General features: G+C 61.8%; 3 protein-coding genes across 3 annotated transcripts; 1 reads left to right on the forward strand and 2 right to left on the reverse strand.

Moving 5' to 3' along the window:
* The first annotated feature begins 23 nt into the window (after window positions 1-23).
* Window positions 24-3,748, forward strand: PRRT3 (proline rich transmembrane protein 3). Its single transcript, XM_084247629.1, has 3 exons — window positions 24-1,044; window positions 1,258-1,413; window positions 1,972-3,748. Exons 1-3 carry the CDS (start codon window positions 33-35, stop codon window positions 3,699-3,701), a joined length of 2,898 nt encoding a protein of 965 aa, XP_084103755.1. The 5' UTR covers window positions 24-32; the 3' UTR covers window positions 3,702-3,748.
* A 1,201-nt stretch (window positions 3,749-4,949) lies between these two features.
* Window positions 4,950-11,865, reverse strand: CRELD1 (cysteine rich with EGF like domains 1; the record flags this gene model as incomplete). The annotated part of the gene is made up of 10 exons (XM_084248290.1): window positions 11,685-11,865; window positions 11,401-11,483; window positions 8,576-8,686; window positions 8,235-8,326; window positions 7,588-7,764; window positions 7,409-7,504; window positions 6,466-6,549; window positions 6,203-6,298; window positions 5,875-6,009; window positions 4,950-5,164 (listed from the first exon to the last, which is right to left on the reverse strand). The coding sequence occupies exons 1-10, from the start codon at window positions 11,856-11,858 to the stop codon at window positions 4,950-4,952; spliced, it is 1,263 nt and encodes a 420-aa protein (XP_084104416.1). The 5' UTR covers window positions 11,859-11,865.
* A 705-nt stretch (window positions 11,866-12,570) lies between these two features.
* Window positions 12,571-23,867, reverse strand: LOC311180178 (interleukin-17 receptor C-like; the record flags this gene model as incomplete). The annotated part of the gene is made up of 19 exons (XM_084247839.1): window positions 12,571-13,196; window positions 13,281-13,319; window positions 13,433-13,528; window positions 14,699-14,747; window positions 15,242-15,301; window positions 15,537-15,658; window positions 15,790-15,835; window positions 16,472-16,522; window positions 16,608-16,789; window positions 16,873-16,927; window positions 18,882-18,941; window positions 19,149-19,288; window positions 21,321-21,365; window positions 21,665-21,776; window positions 22,644-22,753; window positions 22,839-22,907; window positions 23,113-23,265; window positions 23,440-23,461; window positions 23,763-23,867. The coding sequence occupies 19 exons, from the start codon at window positions 23,865-23,867 to the stop codon at window positions 12,571-12,573; spliced, it is 2,142 nt and encodes a 713-aa protein (XP_084103965.1).
* Window positions 23,868-23,985: the final 118 nt, after the last annotated feature.

Consider the following 23,985-nt stretch of genomic DNA (forward strand, 5'->3'; position numbering starts at 1 on the left):
GAGGGCTCTGGGCCCGGGCTTCAGAGAGGACCATGGCCCCCTGCCCACGGGCACACACGTGTGGCCTCCTGCTGCTGCTGCTGCCATCACTGGGGGCCGGCCCTGCCCTGGCCCAGCTCCCCAGGCGCCTTGAGGACTCGGAACCACACCTGATCCCAGGAGCCCACCCCCAAAGTGCTCCTGGCGCTGAGGCCCAAGCCTTGGACTTCCTCTGGGAGAAGCCCAGAGATGGGAGCCCCTGGCACTCAGATGGCCCCCAGGTCTCTGCTGAAGGGGTGCCTGAGAGGCCCGCAGATGCTCCCCTGGGCCCAGCCCTGCATGGACCTAAAGCTGCGCATGGGGCTCAGAGAGAAGGACTCCCAGGGACCGATGACCTCCAGATGGCCCGAGGGCCGAGTTCTCAGGGCTGGACGGGACCTCCTGATTCACAGGAGCCTTTGGAACAGGAAGCACCAGCCCCTCACCCAGTGGGGGCCCCCCACCTCACTTTCATTCCAACTCCCCAACTCCAGCTCCAGGGAGCCACGGTTCCTCCCTCCCCACAGGGGTCCGCAGGACGAGAGGGCCAGCAGCCACCTACAGAGGAGGAGCCACTGGCTGAGGCTGAGGCTGGGGTCCTGGAGACATCGCTCTTAGGCCGCCAGGGCCCAACCCACACTGGTGTGCCGCCCCCAGGCGCTTCCCGGAGGCCCGTGCCGGACGCTGGGGGTGTCGGCGAGGAGTTCTTCCAGGAGGCTGCCCAAGGTCCGGTCTTCACCCAGCAGGACCCGGCAGCCCCTGGTGTTCGCGCGGTACCCCCGGTTGAGGCAGAGTCCTCTCAGGCGCCTGAGGCCCAGCCAGACCCGACAGTGACCAGAAGCCTTCCCCCCGCTGACGAGCTGCCAGCAGAGTCTCCCGAGAAGGCTGGAGCTGGGGAGACCCGGGAAGACGGTTTTCCACGCCCCTCGCCCACGCAGGCTGACCTCCCTGAGGTCAAGGGCTCGCCGGGACCCCAGGCGACAGGTCCCCCTGCCTCAGAGACTCCTGACGGGCAGCCTCAGCCTGGTAGGTGTCACGGGGAGATGCTGCGCGGGCTGGCAGGGCTGCGTTCCCGGGCGGCCGGATGCCCCAGTTTCCGTGTGACCTCTGCTCCCTCTGGGTCCCATTTTCCTCATTCTCACAAATGAGGGTGATTGTGCCCGCCCCCCCCCCCCCGGGATTAGACTTTGGAGACAGCTGGAGGGTCAGGCAAGGCAGTGACAACTTTTGTCATTTCAGAGATAGCAGCAATAAATGGAGCAGACCCCGTGTCCCCCCAGCGGGTGAGAGGGGCAGTGGAGAACCCAGGTACCCCCAAGTCCCTCATCCCTGACCTGTTGGACTTTCGCCCAGCGACAAACCGAACAGAGAGCCCTGTGGGGGCCCTGCAGCCAGGTGAGGGCCATGGCGGGGGTTTGGGGAGACGGGATATTGTAACAACCGCGTGAGACGCCTATGGGGAGAGTGGAGACACCCCCCCCCCCAACAACTGACCAGGACCTCCTTTAAACAAAATAGGCTGATAAGTAAATACTCACCTGTTACTCGGGGAGAAAGCATTTGCCCTTCAGGGACTGGAATGTTCTTGTGCATAACGAGGGTGTATTAGGGCAGCGATGGCCCAGCTTGCACCATCACTAGAGGGGCTTTTCAGAAGCTCCAGTGCCAGGCCCCACCCCCAAGAAATCCTGCTTCACTTGGTCTCCAGGTGACTCAAATAGGCAGCCCGGCTTGGAATTGCTGATGTTTCCTTAATCAGAGAGAGCGCGCACATCATTTAGCACTTACTCGATGAACTTTTCATCCTCGCAAGCCAAGGAGGTACCTGCTGCCACCACCCTCACTTGACAGATGTGCCCGGAAGACTTGAATAACTTGCCCCCCAGAGTCAGAGCACAGAGGCAAATCAAAAGCGCTTTCCCAAGGGATGTTCTAATACTGTTATTATTGCAGATGAAGCTGAGGAGTGGCCTGGTCGCCCCCAAAGCCATCCCCCAGCACCTCCAGTCCAGGCCCCCTCAACGTCCCGCCGGGGCCTCATTCGGGTCACCACGCAGCGCGCCCTGGGCCAGCCGCCCCCTCCGGAGCCCTCAGCCAGCTCCATGGTTTCAGTGGCAGCCTCCAGCCCCCCAGCCAACGCCACGGCGCCGCCCCTGCGCTGGGGCCCCCTGCGGAGGGTGCTGAGCTTTTCCTGGGAGCTGCACGTCTACGGGGTGGGGGTGCTCTTCCTGCTGCCCGCCTTGCTGGCCCTGGCCACCCTGGCAGCCGCCCCCACGGGCCCCCGGCTGGTCCTGGCGGCCGCGCTGCTGGTCCTCCTGGCGTCCGTGCTGCGTTCGGCCTACATGCTCGCCGACCCCTACGGCTCGCAGGCGAGGCTGGGCCTCCGCGCCGGCCTGGTGCTCTACAACCTGCCCTTCCCCCTGCTGCTCACCGCGCTGGGCGCCCTGACCCTGCTTGGCCTGGGCGCGGGGCTGCCCCCGCCACTGCAGAACCCGCTCCTGCTGGGGGTGCTGGCGTCGGCGCACGGCGCGGGGCTGCTGGCCACGGACCTGCTGTCCCGGAGGCCTGCGCTCAATCTCCTGGCCCAGGGCGTGTCCTGCGCCTGGGGCGCGGCCGTGGCTCTGGGCACGCTCTGCCTGTGCCGGCGCCGCCTGCTGGACGGGCCGCGGGGCTGGGGGGCCAGCCCGGGCCCGAGGCTGCTGGCCGTGGCCGGCGCGCTGGGGCTGCTGGCCAGCGGCCTGCAGCTGGCCGCCGCGCTCTGGCTGTACCCGGGCCCGGGCCGCGTGGGCCGCTTCTCGTGGGCCTGGTGGGGCGTGCACTTCTGGCTGCGCCTGCTGGAGCTCAGCTGGGCGCTGGCCCTGGCGCTGGCCGGCGTGGCCGCCGCGAGGCCCCGGCCGCCCACGGAGCACGCCTGCTGGGCTAAGCTGCTGCGCCTGGCGTGCCCCGCGCCCGCGGGCAAGAGCGAGGTGCCGGAGCGCCCCAACAACTGCTTCGCGGGGCCCAGCGGCGGCATGGGCGCGGGCGGCCTGGACATCAGCAAGAGCCTCATCCGCAACCCCGCGGAGGGGGCGCCGCCGGCCGCGCCGGGCCCGGGCGCCTGGGGCTCGGCGGCGTCGCTGGGGCGCGGCCCGGGGCTGTCGCGCGGCAGCGAGGGGCCGGCGCCGGGCGAGAGCGAGCTGGACCTGCGGCCGCCGTCGCCCATCAACCTGAGCCGCAGCATCGACGCCGCGCTCTTCCGCGAGCACCTGGTGCGCGACAGCGTGTTCCGGCGCTGCGGCCTGGCCTCCTCGCCGCCGGGGGGCGCGCTGCGGCCGCGGCGGGGCAGCCACCCCGACGCCGAGCTGGACGGCGCGGGCCCCGCGCGGCTCCGCGGGCGCTGCCGGTCGCTGAGCGACGTGCGCGGGCGCGGGCCGGTGCCGCCGCGCCCGGAGGAGCCCCGCGCGGCGGCCTCGGGCAGCTCCCTGGACAGCTTCTCGCGGGGCTCCCTCAAGATCAGCTGGAACCCCTGGCGCCACGGGCTGTCGTCGGGGGACAGCCTGCCCCTGGACGAGCCGCCCAGCACCGTGCAGCTCCTGCCCGCGCCCGCCGCGCCCCGGCCCGCCGCGCCCCCGCGCGAAGGCGTCCAGCCGCCCGGCCGGCCCGGGGACTCCCGCAGCGCCTCCAGCGACACCATCGAGCTCTGAGGGCGCGGGCCCGGCGCCCCCGCTCTCCACGGCCTCGTGGCGCGGCCGCCGGGACTCGAGCCCTTGCAAAACTGTTTCTCCCGGGCCCGCCCGGCTGCCGCGCGAGCCCCCCGCCCTTTGTTTTTTTTAAATATCTCTATTTTTTCCAGCGGGTATTTTGCACAGAGGCCGTGACTTCGTGGAATACAGGGTGGGCACGCATGGCCTGGGTACGGGGAAGGGGGCTCGGGTGGCCCAGACCCCCTCATCCCTTCCAGGCTGCCCCGTGTGGAGAGATGAGGCGCCCTTGTCCAGACTGTCCTCTTTGTGCCAAAGAAATAAACCCTTCGGACACGACGTGCCTGCCTCCGCCACTCCAGGGCGCTGCCAGGACGGACGCGCAGCCCCGCAGCCAGCTGCAAGGTGGCGCCTGCGGGGGAGGGGAGGGCTGCCAGCCACAGCCGCTTCCCAAGGAAGTGCTGGGGCGTTTTACTCCACACCTGCCGCTCCAGCTCTTCACGCCTGTCACCTCACTCTCCCGTTGCACCTGAGAGGAAAAGCGTTCTGCCCGGTTTTTTAGAAAAGTGAAATTTCCCCCAGGGTCCTTCGGCAAAACGATAGCTGGAACAGAACCCACGGAGTTCTGCACAGCTCCTCCATCCCCCCTCTAGCACCTCAGAGCCACACGTCCCCTGTGTCCTTCGTCCACTCCTCCACAGGACAGCTCTCCATCCCCCAGGTTTTTTAAGAGTCCCAGAGGTGGAAATGTTTCCCAGTAGCTTAGGTGGACGCAGGGGCCAGGTAGTTAACACTGACGCAGCTCCACTTTACAAGACCTTTATTTCCTGAGATGAATAAATAAGTCAGTGGCTGAGGGGCACGGGGTGAGCACAGCATGGGAGCTGGCGGCATGCAGCTGGCAGAGGGGGCTGTGATGGGCCCACCCCTGCAGGGACCCCCCCCTCGTCCTGGGCAGGGGTCAAAGCATCCATCGCGAGGAGACCTATCTTTTGGAAAATTCACACACTGACACCTGCCCAGTCCCCTCAGGCCAAGATCTCATGGCATCCACCTTTAAAAAGGCTTCTTTTTCACCAGAGGGGCCTCACCTCACCTGCCCAGGTCTGGGTGCCTGGACTCTGCTCCCTAAGGTGGGTAGAGGGTGCTTACCCCTCTCGAAAACAAAGCCAGCTGCCCCGTGTGTCCAGGCAGGAGCGAGGCCTGACTTGTGGGCAGCTGTGGCAGGAGAGGCTGCGGGCACGGCGGGGATTATCTGCCCTTGATGAAGCCCTCCAGCACACGGTCACTGCGCTCGGACAACCAGTAGCCCGTCATGGCCGCCACAGCCCCAATGAAGATGGCGGTGAAGACCAAGTCGCCCTTGGCGGCCAGCGTGGCCAGGGCACAGATGACGACGCCGAAGAACATCTGCTGCAGCACCACCAGCTCGTCCTCTGTCATCTCCGAGAAGAAGCCCGCCGGCTCTGAGGGCGCGAGGGGCTCGGTCACTCGCTTACTCTACCCGCGCCCATGGGCGTGCAGGGCTCCCCAGGCCACCCATGCCTGGCCAGCACGCTGGCCACACCCTCATTCACTGGGAGGGCCGCAGTCACCCCTCCTCACCAAATGGGAAACGGAGGCGCAGAGAGGGAAGGGGATTTGCTCAGCACCACACGGTGGGCGAGTCAGGGCAGGCACATATCACATGTCCCAGCCCGGCTCAGAGCCAGGTGCCCAGATTCGACTCCTGGCTCTGCACTCGCTGCCAAGTGGCGCTGGGCAAGCGGCTTCTCTCTGCATCTGGGCAATCGTGACATAGTAGTGTGCGAACACGCAGGGCATCTGATTGTCTTAAGGGTGAAATAATGTGCAACATGATCAGGGCTGTGTGTGACCCAGTGAGGGCTGTGGGAAAAGTGACTGTCCCCGTCGTTATGGGGTCAGGGGGCCAGGGTGGGGGCTGGTGCCACCAGACAGGAGGGGACACGGACTTGGTGAGACAGCCTATTTGATGCCAAGTCCAGGTTCTTTGTCCAGGGAGAGCGAGACCACCAAGGGCTAGCCTAGAGAGCAGATGCAGGGTTCAGGTCTCACATGGACTCCTGGGGGTTGGATGTGGGGGAGGGCCAAGAGAGGGCCAACAGCTGCCTGAAGGGGCTCCCCTCCCCAGTTCTGGGGGCCAGGTGGGGCTCACCTGGGATCTGCTCCTTGACGCAGATGCCCTCGATCTGCTTGTAGCCCTCGGCACAGACGCAGCGGTAACTGCCCTCCGTGTTCTCGCACTGCTCGTTGTCCCCAGGACACACCTCTGTGGCACATTCATCCACATCTGGAGGGGGAGCAAGGCAGGGTCACAGATGCCAGGGCCGGTGCAGCACCCGTGACCCTCTCGCTCACATCCTGACAGCCCCCCATCCTTGCCCAGGTGCCCTGCCACCTTCCCTTCCCCTTCCACCTGCCCTGACCTGTGCCAGCCCCTCCCAGTTCTGGAGGTGCCCATGCCTCAGTAGCCAGGGACTCACCGAGACACTTGGAGCCCACCTGCTGGTAGCCGGGGCTGCACCTCTTACAGCGGCCCGGGCCAGCCCCCATGCAGCCCAGGCAGGCCTTGGAACAGTCTGGAAAGGGAGGGAGAGAAGGGTGAGTGCTGGCTTGGGCCAGGACAGCCGTGCTCCAGAAGGGGGAGGGGGGAGGTTCTGGCGCCTGAGAGGGGCAGTCTTGGGGGCACAGGCATGGAACCTCCTCCTATCCTCCCACCCAGCCCTGCCCAGGAGTGGACACGCACCACGGCACTCATACGCGCCCTCCGTGTTCACACAGAACTGGTCGGCTCCACATTCGGCTCTCTCAGTGCCACACTCGTCGATGTCTGCGGAGACCAATAGGGTGGGAACTTCAACCCCAAGTTCACTAGCAGAGTCGCTGAAGCGTGGGGGTGATGGACTGGCCTGGGCGCCAGCAGTGTGGCCCAGACTGCACCGAGGCAGAGGTGCGGCAGCCCTCAGCCGCCCGCCCCGCCCCTCAGCGGGCCCCGGGTGGCGTCCTGGCCGGCAGGGTGTGAGCAGGAGTGGTGTGCTCCGCTGTGAGCTGCACCTTAAGACAACTTGAACTGGGAGACCTGCGTGCATTTCCTGTTTCTCGCTTCCTTAGCACCGGGTATGAGCAGGAGGCGTCGGCGCCCCAGCCTCAACCACGAGGACAAACCAAGGGGGGACTGCACAGTCAGCCCCGGGACTCCGTGATCTTGAATGCCAGGGGCAGGACTTCCTTGCCAGCCTGGTCTGCTTGCTTCCAGGCTGATCTGAGGTACAAATACGCCTCTCTATTCTCGCAGCCACGGCCGTCGAGGAATCTTTTTGTAACGTCATCTAGAGAAGTGGCAGGGCAGGGACCAAACCAAGTTTCAAACCCAGGTTTCCTGACCCCAAGTTCAGGGTCCTCATTCTCCTGGCCAAAGCTTCCTCGACTGTCAAGACTTCGCTAAGTGATACCGCCTCCAAGAAGCCCTTCCTGACTGCTCACCAGCTCTGAGCCGGACCAGGCACCTCACTGTACACAGACCAGTCTGTACCGCAAGCGCCCGGTTCCTTCTCCACCTTCGCCGCCAGCTGGAGTCGCCAAGAAGACGGAGACTGACGTTCTCCCCGAGGAGATGCGTGCTGAGGGGATGCGGGAGCCAGCCCGGACCCCTTGCCCGCCCCCCAGGCCCAGGGCAGGGCCCCACTCACCCACACACTTGAGGTGATGCAGCGCCCAGCCCTTCTTGCACTGTAAACAGTTGGACTCCTCGGGTCCCGAGCAGCGGGCGCAGGGACCAAAGCAGGCTGGCAGAAGGCGGGAAGCATGAGGATGGGCAGGCAGGCACCCCGCCTGGCCCTGCCCCGCGCCGCACCTTCCGGCTACCTACCCGAACATACCAGATGGCTGGCGTTGCGCTCCGCCTCGAAGTAGCCGAGGCCGCACTGGCCACAGGCCTCACCCCCGTAGCCGGCTTGGCAGTCACAGCGCCCACTGCCCCCTCGAGTCCCTTCCCCTTCACACCGCCCGTAGCCACCACAAGGCTTCTCCGCGCCCCCTGGGCAGGCTGTGGGCAGACACCAAACCAGGGAGGGAGAGAGAAACAGTCTTGGATACGCAGAGTATTTTCCCCAGGTCACTGGCCATTTTAGGGGAGGAAACTTTAATTTCACGGCAACACAAATATTTTGTCATAAAATGATATTTATTTAACCGAGACCCTATTCTGCAACATTTAGACTGTGCAACGATTAGATTAATTACCGATCTTTTCTAAAGGCTGAAGGAACCATTCTTGTTGCTGACTCTATGTGCAGCATCCAGAGAGATTTTTCTAAAAGGGGCTGAAGTTCAGCTGCTGCTGGAAAGGGGGCAACCACGGGGGTTTTGGAGCAGCACCAGCCCCTCCATAGGGAGGTGGCTTAACAGCGGGGGACACAGCCAGCACTGTGGGCTGGAAGTTACTGAGCAGGGCCAGGACAGGACCCCCAGCCTCAGCTGCGCCCCCACCCCCAAGGAGGAACTTGAAACACTCACGTAAACAGGAGGGCCCAAAGGTGCCTGAGGGGCAGCAGAGCTTCAGGGAATCTGAGCAGAGCCACTGGAAGAGGTCCGGGGCTTCCTGCTGCCTGCGGGGGGCAGGAGATCTGAGACCCCATCAGAGGTGCGGCCTTCTGCCCCTATAACCACAGAACCACCCGTCCTGGGCCAAAGACCCACGGAATCACCTGACCTTTCCCCATGGGGCAGAGGGGGCAACTAGAGTTGGGGTGAGAGCTCGGGTCCCTACCAGGCCGGAGCAGCTCTGGGTTGTGAAGCCTTAGTCCTAGCGCCAAAGCCCCAGCAGGTCCCTGCCCGGGAAGGCCCACACCACTCACTTGTGAAACCACCAGCTCTCCAGCAGCTCCTCACTCAGCTCCAGCAGGCGGTGGCACTCGAAGTCCGACTTGCTGCACACGCTCTCCAGCACCTCCACCAGGCGCGTCTCACTGACCCATCAGAGGGGTGGCAGGAATGTGACCCACTCTGCCCCCACCCTCCCAGAGGCCTCCTCGCCCACCCTCCTTGTGCAACGGCCATATGAAAGGAAGTGGACTGGTCTGGGGGGCTGGAGGGATGACGGTCTGAGTCGAGCTGTGTGGTCTAGGGCAAGCGACTGAACCGATCTTGAGTGTCTGCTCTCACCTGTGAAAGGGGCAATACCTCCCCTGCAGGCATGCCGTAAGCTACCTCAGCGCCTCCACTGCACAGGGGATCTAATACCCTCACTGGTTAGATATGATTAAAAACATGGCAAGAAGGGCCTCCCTCGTAGCGCAAGGGGTTAAGTCTCAGCACTAACAAGCTATCCGCAGCCTCTGCAACACAAATTTGATCCCTGGCCAGGAAGCTGCCCACATGGCGCAGCAGACCTCTCCTGTCTCACCCGCTGTTCCCCTCAGCAGTGTATTTCAGTCAGTCCGCCTGTTCTGTTCCCCACTCTGTCTCTGGTGAATCCTCTCACCCCCCCACCTCTGGCCTGTACCCCAGTTCTAGTATGCACAAATAAATCTTTAAAAAAAATAAATTTTAAAAAAATATGACAAGTGTTGAAGAGGTGGAAAAACTGGAACTCCCCGCCCGCCCCCGCAGCACGCGCACACACCGCTGGTAGGAACGTAAAATGCAGCAGCCACTGTGGAAGAGTTTGGCAGTTCCTCAAAAATGTAGATATAGAATCACCACACTAGCAGTAATTCCACATCTAGGTGTATGCCCAAGAGCAGAAATCAGGCATTCAAACCAAACCTTGTACACAAAAGCTCATGGGAACACTATTCACGGCTGTCAAAAGGTGGAAGCCACCCCAGTGCCTATCAGCCGGGGAATGTGCAGACAAACCTCCTGCGCAAGGAATACTACTCCGCCTTAAAAAGGAACAAACTACCAACACAGGCGACAGCGTGGACGCGCCCTGAAAACCTAGGCAAAGTGACAAGAGCCAGACACGACAGGCCACGAACTGCACGATTCTAGGGAATCAGCAAATCCACAGAAAGCAGCTTTGGCTGTCAGGGGAGGCGAAGGAGGGGGGCTGACTGCTTAATGGGCGTGGCCTTTCCTTTTGGGGTGATGACAAATGTCCCGGAACTAGATGGCAGGAGCAGCAGCTGTGAGTTCCCCACTGTGAGTGAACTAAGTGGGGAATCTGGTGTTACACGTATTCTGCCACCACAATAAAAGTTAAAGTATAAAATCGCCGTGGCTATTATTCTCCTGCGTTTAGAGTCTGGCACAGCGCCTGGCTATAAGGGAAGGTGATTCCAAACAAAACCGTTATCATCAAGCTGGAAGTGCCCTTAGGGTTTACCTGGCCAGTGCCCTCATTCCCCAATGAGGAAACCGAGGCCCACTGAGGGAGAGGAAGATGGCCCACACCACATAATAACAAGACCCTTCGTTGCTAAGGGGCATCACAGTTTAATCCTTGCTGAGTGGGTGCAGAGCAGGTATTAATATCCCCATTTTATTTTTTTTTAATTTTTAAAAAGATTTATTTATACATACATACAATAGCTGGGGTACAGGCCAGAGATGCGGGGGGTGAGAGGATTCACCAGAGACAGTGGGGAGCCCAACAGGCGGACTGACTGAAATACACTGCTGAGGGGAGCAGCGGGTGAGTCAGGAGAGGTCTGCTGCACCATATGGGTTTCTCCCTGGCCGGCCGGGGATCAAACTCATGCTGCAGAGGCTGTGGACTGCTTCATAGCATAGTGCTTAACCCCTTGCGCCACCAGGGAGGCCCCAATATCCCCATTTTAACAGAGTGGAAACTGAGGTTCTGAGAGGTTATGTGGCCTTCCGGAGGGCACACAGGGGCAGGACTCACAACCAGCGCTGTCTGCCTCCAAGTCTTTGTTAATTGCTTCTCCCTGACTTGACTTTGACAAGCTAGAGGACCTAGGGCTCAGGCCCATCCTCTCTCCAACCTCTCCCTCTAATCTCGCCTCTTCCAAAACGAATGCAGATACAAGCCCACCTGCGGGCGACTCCCAAATTCATGTCACCTTTTCCTACAGCTCAGGTCCCTAACCTAGTAAGCGCCTGTTACTCTATTTTCTCTCCCTTGGCCCATGTGGATCCACCAAGTGCTATCGGTCTGCCTGCTAGCGAGACTGTGCAAGACTTCACTTGACCTTGCCCCCCAGGTGCCTCACTAGCCTCACTTCTTGCACAGTCTCCACACCAGCCTCCCACCTGTTCCCCCTGCTTCCTCCCTCCTGGCCACCTACGGTCTGCTGACTAGCTAGTAGTGTGAGCGATATCTGAAAGGTAGGATAAGACCACATCACTTCTCTGCTCAAAACCCGCCCAGTAGCTTCCCACCACTCAGAAGGAAACCCAAACTCCTGCCTGTGACCTTCAGAGCCTGGTCCTCTTCCCTTCACCTCCTACCACTCTCCTGTTCATGGCCCTCTCCCCGCTTCTCCATCACACAGAGCTCGGCCTCCTCTTTGCCCAAATTCCTTTCCCAAAGGTCACAGGGCTTGCTTCACTTCAGATCTCTGTTCCAACGTTACACTTTGAACACCACACCCCCATTATTACTGCTCTTGACTCGACATCTGCTGGATGCGTATGTGATCCCCAAGAGTTTCCAGGCCCCTGCCCTACAGCAGAGGTTGGGAGCTGCGGTAGGCACACCGCCCCAGGCCCTTACCTGTCTTTGTATTTGGACAACTTCTCTTCCTCCCAGGCGGTATTTCCACCGCCAAAGTTGTCGCGGATCGTTCTCTCCAGGCCCTGGAGGTGGAAAAGAGTGTAACTGCTAAGGTTTCCGGCACATTCCAGCGCTTCAGTATTTCATCGACCGGCAGACCGAGGCACACAGCCAGCCGGCCCGGTGCCTCACAATCAATCAGTAGACTTTCACCCGGGGCGCCCCGCTCGCCACGGCCGGGAGAGTCTTGGGGGGCCCTCCCATGGGCCTGCCGGAGCACCCACCTTGTTGAAGCTGTCCACCAGTCCGCGGCATGTGTGACACGGGTGGGGCTCGGCCGGGGGAGCAGAGTGGGGCAGCGGCGAGGGCTGGAGCCACACGGGGCCTGGGAGACTGAGGAAGAGGCTCAGGCCGCAGAGCAGGGCCAGAGGCAGGCCCCCGGGGGCCCGCAGGGCCATTTTCCCAGGCTGGCAACCTGTGCGCGGGGCGAGGGGAAGGCTCGCTGCGGGAGCCGGCGAGGAAGAAGTGGGTCGGCCCTGGGGGCGGGCGCCCGGACCCAGGTTATTCTAAGCAGCAGCGGCGCGGCCGGGGCGGGCCCGGGCGGGGGCCGTGGGTACGGAGCCTTCTCCGCAGTGCCGGGGCGGGCGGCCGTCCTCGCGCCGGGCGCTGGCGAGGGGCCGGGGGCAGCCCGCTGCTTCAGGGTCTGGCGCGGGCGAGCCGGGCCGGGCCGGGCCGGGTCGGCACCACCCAGGACCAGCGGGCCGGGCCCGGGGGCGGGAGGCCGGGAGGCCGGATGGGCGGGCCGGGGGGAGGAGTCCGGAGCCCGCCGGCGGGGCGGAGCCCGGGTCCGGACGTGGAGGGCGGGGTCGGGGCCGGGTCTGGGCCCCCGACTCGGGGCAGGGCCTGGAGTCGCGGGGCGCGGGAGGAAGGGACGACCCACCGGCCCGGCGCCCGGCTCAGGCTCCGCGACGCCGCCGCTGGCGTCAGACGTGCCCCGGCGGCGCCGCAGCCCGGGGGGCGGGGCCGGGCCGCAGCCAATGGCGGCGGGCCGTGTGCCTTGACGTCACCCCGCGCCGGCCAACCGGAGGCGGCGCCGGGCTGCACCTGTCGGGGTCAAAGGGCCCGGCGCGGACACACGTGCGGGAGGCGGGGTGGGAGACAGCGTCTGCTTTATTCACGCCCGGGGGCCGCCGCGCCCCCCCGCCCCGGCGCCGCCCGCCCCGGCGCCCCCAGGCAGCCGTCCAGCGCGGGCTGCAGCGCCCGGGCCACGCGCTCCGCCCGCGCCCGCAGCCGCCCGGGCCCGGGGGCGCCGCGCCCCAGCAGGGCGCCCAGGAAGGCGGGCAGCTGCGCGGGCAGGACGAAGAGCGGCGCGGCGCGGAAGGGCGCGGGCACGGCGGCCGCGGGCAGCAGGCGGTCGAAGCAGGCGCCCACGTAGCGCCCGGGCGCGCGGCCGCGCAGCAGGTCGGGCAGCACCCCGCCCAGCGAGGCGGCGAAGGCGTCGTGCGGGCCGCGCGCCCCGGGCGCCGGCGCCCCGTCGGGCAGCCACTCGCGGCACAGCGCCGCGGCCGCGGGCGAGAAGAGCAGCACCACCACGCCGCCCTCCTGCAGGGTCCGGCGCCGCTGCGCGTGCGCCCAGGCCACGGGCCCCAGCGCGCTCAGCTCCCGGCGGCTCCACAGGTCCACGGCCACGCGCAGCGGCAGCCGGCTCAGCGCCGACGCCAGGGCGCCCACCAGGCGCTGGAAGCCCGCGTCGTCGGCCGCGTGCAGCAGCAGGACCGCGCGGCCCCTGGCGGCCGCTGCCGGAGAGAACACAGGGGAGGGCGAGACGTGAGAGGCCCGAGGCCCGGCCCCGGGCGCCCCGCCGCCCGGCGCGCACTCACCCCCCGCGCCGGCGTCCGCCTGCAGGAGCCTCAGCCACCCTGTTGGGCGAGAGGGGCGGGGGGGGGGGCGGGTGAGCCTGGCCGCTGCCCCCCCCCCCGCGGGGCCGACTCCCCCCCGTCCCGCCCCGGGGAGTGCGGCCGCAGTCGCTCACCTTTCACGCGGCCCTTTTTGAGGAGGAAGAGAAGGAAAAGCACCGCGGCAAGGAGTAGGCAGGCCAGCCACACCAGGGCCCAGCGCCGGTGGACATCTGGAAGGCCCAGGAGAAGATGGGCGGGTCAGGGGCCTCACCAAAGAGGAGAAACCCAGGCCCCCAGAAACAAGCGATGTGCCGAAACCCAGAGCAGCCTCAGACAGGGTGTGAACACGGGCCCATCTGCTTGGGTGACCTGGATGCCTGACTTCAACGTCCGCCTCAGTTTTCCACTCTGTGAACTTAGGGTAATCATAGCGCCCGGAAATCTGAGTGCAGGGAAAGCATTTAACACAAGGCCGGGCCAGTGAGTGGTCCAGGGACGGCCGGTACTGTACCCCGAGCTAGGGCTGGGGCCCTTGACCTCCCTCTCCAGGACACTGCAACAGCTTCATAATTGGTACCCCCCGACCTTTTTTCTTTTGCCTCCAATCCACTCACCAGCTGGCAGCCCCAAAGATCTTTTAGAAATAGAAATTGGATGACAGTCACCCCAATACCTTCCATGACCCCCAGTGGATGCCTGAAGCCACAGAGAGGACTGACCCCTGTACACTTTCCTACACACACCTGTGGTGAGTATGAGGCACGGTAAGGGGTTAACGGCAATAATAAAATAGAACAATGAGAACGATACACTGCGATAAAAGTTATGTGAATGTGGTCTCGCTCTCAAAATACTGTACGTGATAGTCTCGGACTGTGGTTGAATGCAGGTAACTAGAATCGCAGAAGGTGAAACCACTGATTAGGGAGGCCCATCATTGTAGTCCTTTGGGAAGCTCCTGCTGTCTGACTGCCTTGGAGTCCTTCCAACAAGCACCCAAGGTCTCCACAAAAATGTACCTCTACCCCGCCCACCTAGCTTGGCCCTCAGAGTGAAGCTCAGGCCTTGAACTCCTCCCCTCGCCTAGGTCAGGTCCCTGTTCTGTCAACAGCTTTGCTAGTTTACATTACAGCGAGTGCCTCAAGAGCCCTCACTAAATGTGAGTGGTTGTTTACCAAATGCCTTTCTAAACTGTGGCTGTGATGCAGGCAGGAGTTGTATCTTTTTGGTGAAGTGGGGACCCCCTGCAAACTCATCACAGCTTCTGAATGAATGAAAGGATGATCCTCTGATCTGACTCATCTGAGCCAGAGAAAGCCAAGGCCCTGGCCTGTTCTGCCCCGAGACTGATCGGGATACCAGCTCCTGGTACGGCAAGGAAGGACAGCTGGAATACTTACACTTGTCCATGGGGCAGGCCCATAGTGCACCCAGCTCGTCCTCCCACAGCTGTAAGACACAGACAGAACCAAGTCCAGAGCCCCCAGTTTGGTGTTCAATCCCCACCCCTTCTGCCAGCCCCATCTTCAGATTCCCAACTTCAACTATATCCTCCCTGTGGGGTCACGACAGCAGGTTCCCGCAGGCTGCTCTGCCTTTGCTTACGCTTTGCCTACTGCCTGGACTGTGCCACCCTCCAGATCCAGCCCCCAGCAAGACAACCTTCTCTGCAGCTTCCTGGAGCCCAGGATTAGCACATGGTTATTATCTGTTTACAGGTTTCTAGCCAGCAGTGAGCTACCAGGGACAGAAAGTCCGCTTCTTCCACTCTTAACATGCCCAGGGTTGGGCACAAAATAGGCATAAGCAGAGGGTGAGTGGGTGCTCGAGGGACAGTGAGGAGGCCCCTGCCTAGGAAGCGCGAGTTTCTAAGGAAGAGGAGGAAGAGGACATTGGGCCTGCTGCCCTGGGGTGCTGGGGCCGCCCACCTGCCACCTACTCACCTGCAGGCACTGGCCTGACTGCAGATCCTCCAGTAACTGCTCTCCAAGGCGAGCTGCCCTCTGCCGAGCCAAGAGGTGGGGGCTGTCACCTAGGTCACCGCAATAGGTGACTACTAGGCTCTATCTGGGTGTAACGGTGGGTTTGGGGGGCCCGGGAGGCTTTTGAGAGGCAACTGAGAACAGAGCCCAGGTCTGAGTCACCCCCACATTCCCAGAGACCAGCACAGAGTAAGACACAGAGGAGGGGATGCGGAAGAGTGAAATTTTGAGATGGAGGGGGATCCCCTGCCCTCACCGTGGAAGCCCTGCCCAGCAGTGGGGTGCAGCCACTGGGCTCCAAGGCACAGAGTGATTTGTTGTCCTGGGGGCCTCGTGTCTCCAGCAGCAGCATATCATCCTTGGGGGGCCCCAGGGATTCTGGAAGGAGAACCCCCTCTGAGTGGGACTGCCACTGGCAACCCCCATGACCTTTCAGCTCCAGGAGCTGGCACTTTCAGGGTTCACCCTTGAGGGAACAGCCCTGTCCCAGCCCCCCCAGTCTCACTCACCAGCCCACAAGCACTCTTGCAGCTGCAGCTTCTCCCCGTCGCTCACCTGCTCGGAAGAGGCCATGGTTAAGGGCACGAAGAAAAGCAAGACAGACCAGACAAGAAGGGGCAGGCTAGAGGAGCCCTGTTGGGTGAGGCAGAGCTCTGGACCTGACCTTCGGCACGTCTGGGTTCAAGGCTGGGTGATTGGGAGTCACCCCCCTTTCTCAGCCTTAGCCTTGTGAGGTCATCATGACCCCAAATTAGACCCTGCTGTGAGCCTATGTCCTCTTTCTTTACCAGCCTATCCACCTCACGCACCTGAAACATGCCCGGCGCAGATGCCCTGTGAAGCTTTACTGAGTGTTTTAATAATCACCCTCGGCCGCCGTAGAGAAACCAACGCCAGAGGCAGGGAACTAGTATAATGACAGCACCGACAAAGGCAGCTGCCGTCATAGAGCATTTCCTTCATGCCGGTCCCCCGGCCAAGCACTTATTTAATCTTCATCACACTCTGGCAGCGGCTGCAGTCGGAGCCTGTCACGCAGACAGGCGGGGAGCTTGCCCAAGGCTCAGGCGCGGTGCAGTCAGCACAGGAACCGCTCGAGAGAGCCCCAGCCTGTGCTCCAGGCCCCAGCGGACTTGTCTGGGGGTCCTCCTGGGGAGTGCCCCCAGTCCAGCGCTCTGGCACCCCCCTTACCTGGACACAGAGGTTAGCATGGCCCTTCAGGACCGGGAACTCAAGGGGCTTCTGTGGAAAGAACAGGCAGGGTCAGGAGACGTAGCCCCCGGCCCTCCTTCCTTCCCCACCGGGCACGCCGCGGCTCCTGGCTTACATTCACAGTCACGTTCTCGCGGGGCAGCGGCGGGGCCAGCGGCTGGCAGGGGCCTCCACCCGGAACCTGCCAGCACAGCGCGGCCTCGGCGGGCAGCGCGCAGGGCGCATCCAGTCGCCAGCTCCGCGGGGGCAGGAGGCGCAACCGGGCCGCCCGCCAGAGGTTCTGGTGTGCACCAGGGTCTGTGGGGGAAGAGGGGGTCACCACAAGCCCTGCATGCACCCTCCAAGTCCCTGTGCCAACCCTGTCTCCGCTGTCCACTCACCGTCCCTGAAGGGGCACATGCTTGTCCTGACGGCATCAGGCTCCAGGGGCCACACCTGGAAAGGAAGCCAGGCTGCAGGTCAGTTCCACCCGCCACCCCCCGCGAGCACGCCCGGGTCCTCGGCTGGGCTCGGGCCTCGTCGTGCCGCGCATCTTCCACACTCGTTCCATAGCCAGGGATGCACTTCCTCTCCCTCCCCGCTAACCCTATGCCAACCTCTTAATCAGCTCTCCGTAAATACCTACTGCGTGTCTTAGCACCATGGTAGGCACGCGGGACACTCCGCAATTGAATTCCACAGTCACCTTGTGAGAGGCTACTAGGTGCCGGGCATGTGCTCCGTGTTAAAGACACGTCCATCCAAGTATTCTTTCCATGGATTTTTTTTTTAAGATTTATTTATTCATACATACGAGAACAGGGGCACAGGCCAGAGGTGCTAAGCACCAGAGATAATATCCTCGCTGTTATGAAGCGCACCCACTATGTGGTAGTAACATGCTTGGTTTGAGGACATTTACAGAACAGTGAGCATTTCGTGAACATCTGTTATGTCTCCAGTGTAAACTAGTGCTGTGCTGGGCAGTAGGGTTTCCCTTATTCAATCAACGCACCTAATTAGCACCCACTACATTCAGGCACTGTGCAAGGCTCTGGAGGAGCTACTACACTTTCACCGGCTATTTCCTTGCTTTCAAGATTCATAACTGTAGCGAGGATAAAACACATCTACACATTGGATTACTCACTCATTGAGCATCTGTCGTGTGCAAGAAGAAATGAGACAGGTGCCCCAATAAGAGGAAAAAGGACTTGGACTGGGGAGGACAGAGTGTGAGGGGATTTGGAGATGTGGGGAAGCCAGGGAGGGAGGGAACATTTTTTGGGGAAAGAGATGACACTGAGCAGGAAGAACCCCACTGTATGGAAAAGAAGTGAGGGCATATCAGGGTGTGGGAACTGCCTTGAGGTTGGTGGTGAGGTGGGTGTGGCTTGATGAGTAGCTCCATTTAGACCTGACAAAGTCCTGTGAAAGGGAATCATGGGCCTTCCCAGTGGCGCAGCGGTTGAGCGCTGGGTTGCGAAGCTGCCCGCAGCCTCTGCAGCGCCAGTTCGATCCCCGGCTGCTCCCCGGCCACCGGAGGGAGGGTCCCACATGGTGCGCAGACCCCTCCTGCCGCCCGCTGCTCCCCTCAGCAGTGTCCTTCGGTCCTTCTGCCTGCTCTGCTCCCCGCTCTGGCTCTGGGGAATTCTCTCACCCTCCCGCGCTTCTGACTGTACCCAGTGCTTGTATACATAAATAAATTAATTTAAAAAAAAAGGGAATCATGGGAAAGATGCAGTGGAAAAGGGTCCCCTGGGGGCCAGAATGCCAGGGCAGCTGTGGGGAAGGGGTGAAGTTGCTGAAACAGTCTAGAGGAGACAAGCTAGGAGCCCAGACTGAGACAGAGGAGAGGGAGGGAGAGTCAGTCACCTTCATGTCGGAGGTAAAATGGATGGGCCTGATGGCCAATAAGTGTGAGACCAGAGGGAGATGAGAGAGGCTCTTGGGCCCAGATGCGGCTTGTCCCCTCAGAACCGCTCTGTGAGGCTGACACCGTTTTACAAACAGAAAACTGGCTCGGCGAGGGGACGTGACTTATCCAGGGTCACACATGGCACATGGCAAGAGTCAGGATTCAAACCGGTCTGAGTTCACAACACATGCTCTGCTCTCCAGGGGGACAGAGAAGGAACTGGGGGAGCAGGGAGAGGCTTCAAGGAAGAGGGGACATCTCCACAGGGTCGTGAAGCAAAAGCAGGAGTCCTAGGGCTAGAGGATCAGGACAGCACCAGGGGCAAGCCGCGGGCAGGAGGCACAGCAGCCGAGGTCAAGGAGGGCAGTGACCCGGGAGCCACGGTTTCCATCACAAAGAGGGGTACGGAGTCTGGCGAGGCCAGAAAGCACACCGCGCCACCAAGCACTAACCACCCCCCTCTCCCACCACCCCCCTGGACTCTGCTCCTACCTGAATACAGAGGCAGGGAAACAGATCTGTGTGGTTCAAGGCAATGGTCTGTGGCCCAGTCTGTGGGACAAGCGGAAAGGGGGGAGCTGGAGGAGACGAGGAAGAGGAGGCCGGCCAGCTGCTGGCAAAGTGCAGGAAGCAGGTGGCCCCGCTTTGGGCATGAGTCACCGTGTCCTCCCTCCTCCAGGGTCTCCTTTGACATCACACTGGCAAGCTGCCCATGGCACTGGCTGAGAGTGGGGTGAGTCTGGGGAGGAGGGGCCTCACCAGGTTGCTGTGCCCTCGGGGTTTCGGAGGGCCCTGGAGCTGGTGCCAGTACAGGGAGAGGCAGAAGCGCTGCTCCTTGGGGACGTCCAGCAGCAGGTGCACCTGGTCGCCATCTGCAGACACGCTGAGCCAGGGCAGGGCTGGGGGGAGGCAAAGACAGACTGCCCTCACCTCACCTGCACCTCCAGACCGGGCCAGCCCACCGGCGGGGCCTTGGGTGTCACCTTTAAACCCTGGAGGGCATGGCCTTTGTCTAAATCTAGGGGACTCTGTCCCTGGCAGCCAGGCCCAGGCTGAACCCAGGTAGGTCCCCGTATGTGTCCTGAGTTAACTCTCCTTGAGACTCTCTGTGTAGCCAGAAGGATCCTAGAACCATCTAAAATATAAGTCATTCTCCGCGCAGGAGCTCTGATGCCCTCTGTCTTACTTCCAAAGGAAGAGCCAGGGTCTTCACTGGCCTCCTTACTAGCATGTGAATGCACCAGACACACTCCTGCCTCAGGCCCTTGGCACTGGCTGTGCCCTAAGCAGGAGCCCTCTTCCTTCAGACACCCACATGGCGCCGCCCTCACATCCTTCAGCGACCCGCCCACCAGAGAGCTTCCCTGCCCACTGCCGTCCCTCCCCCTGCCTCTTCTCCTCAGCACTGATGGAGGTCCGCCTCTGCACATTTCTCACCTCCAGGTGTTAACTGTGTCCTCGCCTGCCCGCCCCCCCCAACCATGCAGCCTGACCGTGTTAAGAGGTCAGGGGATGGGGATTTTGGTCAGTGTTGCTGGTGGATGTAGCGCCAGAGTCTAACTGTCGTGAGGTTTGCCATGTCACAACCAAAAGAAAATACAACACACAACATGAACAAAGCAAAATCTGAACAGTGCATTGGAGAAACCATAACTGTGACTTATTTATTTATTTATTTATTTATTTATTATAAAGGGCTTTTTTTTTAATGATTATTTATTTATACAAGCACTGGGTACAGTCAGAAGAGCGGGAGGGTGAGAGAATTCACCAGAACCAAAGGGGAGAGCAGAGCAGGCAGACTGACGAAGTACACTGCTGAGGGGAGCAACAGGCACGGCAGGAGAGGTCTGTGCGCCATGTGGGACCCTCGCCCATAGGCCGGGGATCGAACCGGCGCTGCAGAGGCTGCGGGCAGCTTCGCAACCCAGCGCTCAACCGCTGCGCCACAGGGGAGGCCCAACTGTGACTTTTTTAAAACCTTATTTTAGGGCCTCCCCCGTGGTGCAGCGGTTGAGCGCTGGGTTGCAAAGCTGCCCTCAGCCTCGGCTGCACCGGTTCAATCCCCGGCTGCTCCCCGGCCACCGGAGGAGGGTCCCACATGGCGTGCAGACCTCTCCTGCCGCCCGCTGCTCCCCTCAGCAGTGTGCTTCGGTCCTTCTGCCTGCTCTGCTCCCCGCTCTGGCTCTGGTGAATTCTCTCACCCTCCCGTGCTTCTGACTGTACCCAGTGCATGTATAAATAAATAAATGAATGAATAAATAAATAAATTAATTAAAAATAAATCTTAAAAAAACCCTTATTTTAGGGTTTAATATTTTAATATTATTTTGATATATTGGGGGGCACCATAATATTGACAATGCTGTGAGCCTCTAGATGTCCCCATACTAATAAATGTTTGTTTTAAGGACTGATTGATTCTTCTTTATATTCCCAGAGTCTGGCATAAAGGAGGGAGGATGGATGGATGGATGGACAGACGGATGGATGGACGGATGGACGTATGATAGATAGATGGATGGTGGAGGTTGCATGGACAGATGGATGGTGGATGGATGGATGGTGGATGGATGCATGGAGGATGGATGAACAGATGGATGGAGGATGGATAGATGGATGGTGGATGGATGCATGGAGGATGGATGAACAGATGGATGGAGGATGGATAGATGGATGGTGGATGGATGAACGGATGGAGGATGGATGGATAAATGGAGGATGGATGAACAGATGGAGGATGGATGGATGGATGGAAGGTGGATGGGCAGATAGACAGAAGATGGATGGATGCATGTGCTCTGCAAGTTTCTAGGACTTAGCAGCATAGACCTGGAGGCAACAGCAAGGTTCCCTCGCGCACCTCCCTCCCACAGCCCCTGGCCCTAGCCCCTGCCCCTCCCTCCCGCAGCCCCTGGCCCTAGCCCCTACCCCTGCAGCTCTGGATGCTGTCCCGGACTTCGAGCCCCCTGCAGTCTGGGGAGAGATCACAGAAAAGCCTCTAGTGGGGCTAGGGGCTGAGAAAAGAAGGGGGACAATCCAACCCATGGGGAACGTTGGGGTGGGCTCCCAGGCCCTTACATACCACCCACATCCACCCAGTGCCCAGAGCACCTTCCCCAGGGAAGTTGCGTCACCTGGGGAGAGGAGGCTCTGGGGCTCACACCCTTGCCTGGGAGTGGGTGGGATTAGGAATGGGGTAAGAGCAGGAAGGAAGTAGCTGAGGGCAGAGAGACCAGGGGGGTCAAAGAGGAGGGGGCTCTGGGGCCACTTACCAGGCAGCTGCTGCGTGAGGTTGACTTCCTGCTGGTACCTGGGCTGAGTGGAGGACCAGATTCGTACCTCAGCCCCCAGAGCAGCCTCGAAGCAGTCAAATACTACAGAGCCCTGTGAGAAGAGGGGTGTGGAAGGCCGGTGGTACAGGGCTCAGGATCCAGGCCAAGAGCTTGGGGGTCCTCTGCAAGCACCTCCCACCCCTCCCCTGTCACCCAGCCAATGACTGTGTTTACACCGTAGAGGCTGAAGTTCTGCCGTGAGACTTGCCTTCAAGGGCCCCAGTGCTAAAGCACAGCCCCTCGGTCATGGTGTCCACAGGGCCGGGACTTACTGTTTGAGTCCCTGACCTGGATCCTGTGGTCAAAACTAGAGTGATCAGACTCCCCAACACAGATGTGGGATGGCCCTCCCCCCCAGAAGTGGTTCTCAGGCCCAGAGCCTCCAGGGTCCTCCCCAATGAGCGGAGCAGCAGATGCAGAGTTTTCCGGAATGCAGGATGTTGGCAGGGGCTGGCGGGACAGCAGTTGGGCCCAGAGGCGTTATCCCTCCCAACCCTGTGTGACTTTCTGGGCGGGGAGAAGCCCCAACACCCCCCACCACACAGACTTGGGGTGTGGGAGGCCAGGGCAGTGGTGGCCCCCACAATCCCCCTCCCAAGCCTCAGCTCCTTGATTTGGAAATTGAGGGCACTAACGGCGCGTGTTCATGGGATAGTCTGAGGATCACAGAGAAGGGAAAAGACGAGCCTGCTGAGACCCTTCAGTGCGGCCCAGCACCCCCGCCCCGGCGCGCGGCACGCGTCCACGCGGCGAATTCTCACTACTGTCCTTGTCCCCACTTTCTAGACAGGAAAACGGAGGCGTCCACGGCTGAGAGGGCTTGCCCAGTGCCCTGGTCGCAAGCAGCACTTAAAGAGGCCACGCAGGGGAAGGTTTTGCCAGGAGGCGGCGGCGGTGCCAGCGGGAGTGATGCACATACCACAGACTGATTGGGCTGCACCAGGGCAGCGGGCGCCTGCACCTCCAGCAGGACGCAGCGTGAGATGGGGATGGTCTGGAAGGACAGGACGACTTGGGCCTGCAGAGAGCCTGGGAGGACAGGACAGAGGGGCGGTCAGGCTGTGGCTGCCAAGGCCCTGGGCGGCAGGGCGGCTGGGCCAGCGCGTCTCCTCACCGTTCCTGGGGTCCTCGGGCGCTGGGTCGGCGGCCGTCTCTCCCTCGTCTTCCGGCCCTTCCCAGTGCCCTGGAAGGAGCCCAGAGCAAGGCCTGTTCAGACCCTCTGCCCAGGCAGCCTCTGAGTTTACCTGCCCTCCAGAAAGCCCAGTGCTGGGCAGCAGGGGCCAGGCCTGGAGCCTGGCGGGAGGGGGAGGCTGGCCAGCGTCCTCGGGGAGGACCTCACAGGCACCCCAGACACACTTGTGGTGTGTGCCCAGCCGGGATGTGCTCACCGTGCACAGCCAGGTGGACGATCACGCGCACGCACAGGTCACAGTCGGACTCCTGGTGGCACTTCTGCACCAGCTCTGTCTGCAGGCGCGCGGGCGCCAGCACGGGGCCCGGGGCCGGCTGGAGGCTCCCAGGCAGGCACAGCAGGTCGCCATCTGTGTGTGAAGGGCGGGGCTGGAGCGCTCTGAACCCAGAGTGTGGCTGCACCTGACACCCCGGAAGGGCCAAAGAGCTCTGGGCCAAGGGTGGGCTGTGAACCGGGCCTGGGCAGCTCCCCTCCTTCCCACCCCTCTGTGAAGTCCTTTTCTCTCTAAGGTGGGAGTACTCACCCCAGAGGTGGCAGGACAGGCCCTGGGAAGGAAAAGGAGAGCCCCGTTTATGCCTCAAAGCCAATAGTCTTCATCTCTCCCTGCTGGAGAAGATCCCGCCCATGCCCACCTCTTTCTGGGACTCCCTAGTCTAGGCCCCGCCCAGAAGAAGGAAGACCCAGCTTTTGCCCCCTCCCCGTGGGCCTTGCACTGCTCCAGCAGCACCAGACAGACCAGCCCGGGCGGTTCTGATAGTGGTGGCAGTGACAGGAGCCAAGTTAGGGACCTGACAGGCCCGCAGACTCAACCCTGAGCCATTCCCCTCACCCAGGCCCCCGACTCACCGGAGAGCAGCGGGCAGTGTCCTCGAGCCCCACCAGCCTCTCCAGAGAGAGGACCACTGGGCTCCGGCCTAGTGCCAAGGACAGCAGGAACCAGGGCACCGGCATCTTCCAGGTGCTAGGTGGCACCCAGGCCTGAGGCCCTGCCTGCCCCCCCAAGGGGGGGGCAGACACCCCACGGCTGCTGCCACTCAGCCCCGTGCCTGTGGGTTGGAGAGGCCAGAAT

The sequence above is a fragment of the Talpa europaea genome (genome assembly GCF_964194135.1).
Source record: "Talpa europaea genome assembly, chromosome: 11".
In the NCBI taxonomy this organism is placed as follows: domain Eukaryota; kingdom Metazoa; phylum Chordata; class Mammalia; order Eulipotyphla; family Talpidae; genus Talpa; species Talpa europaea.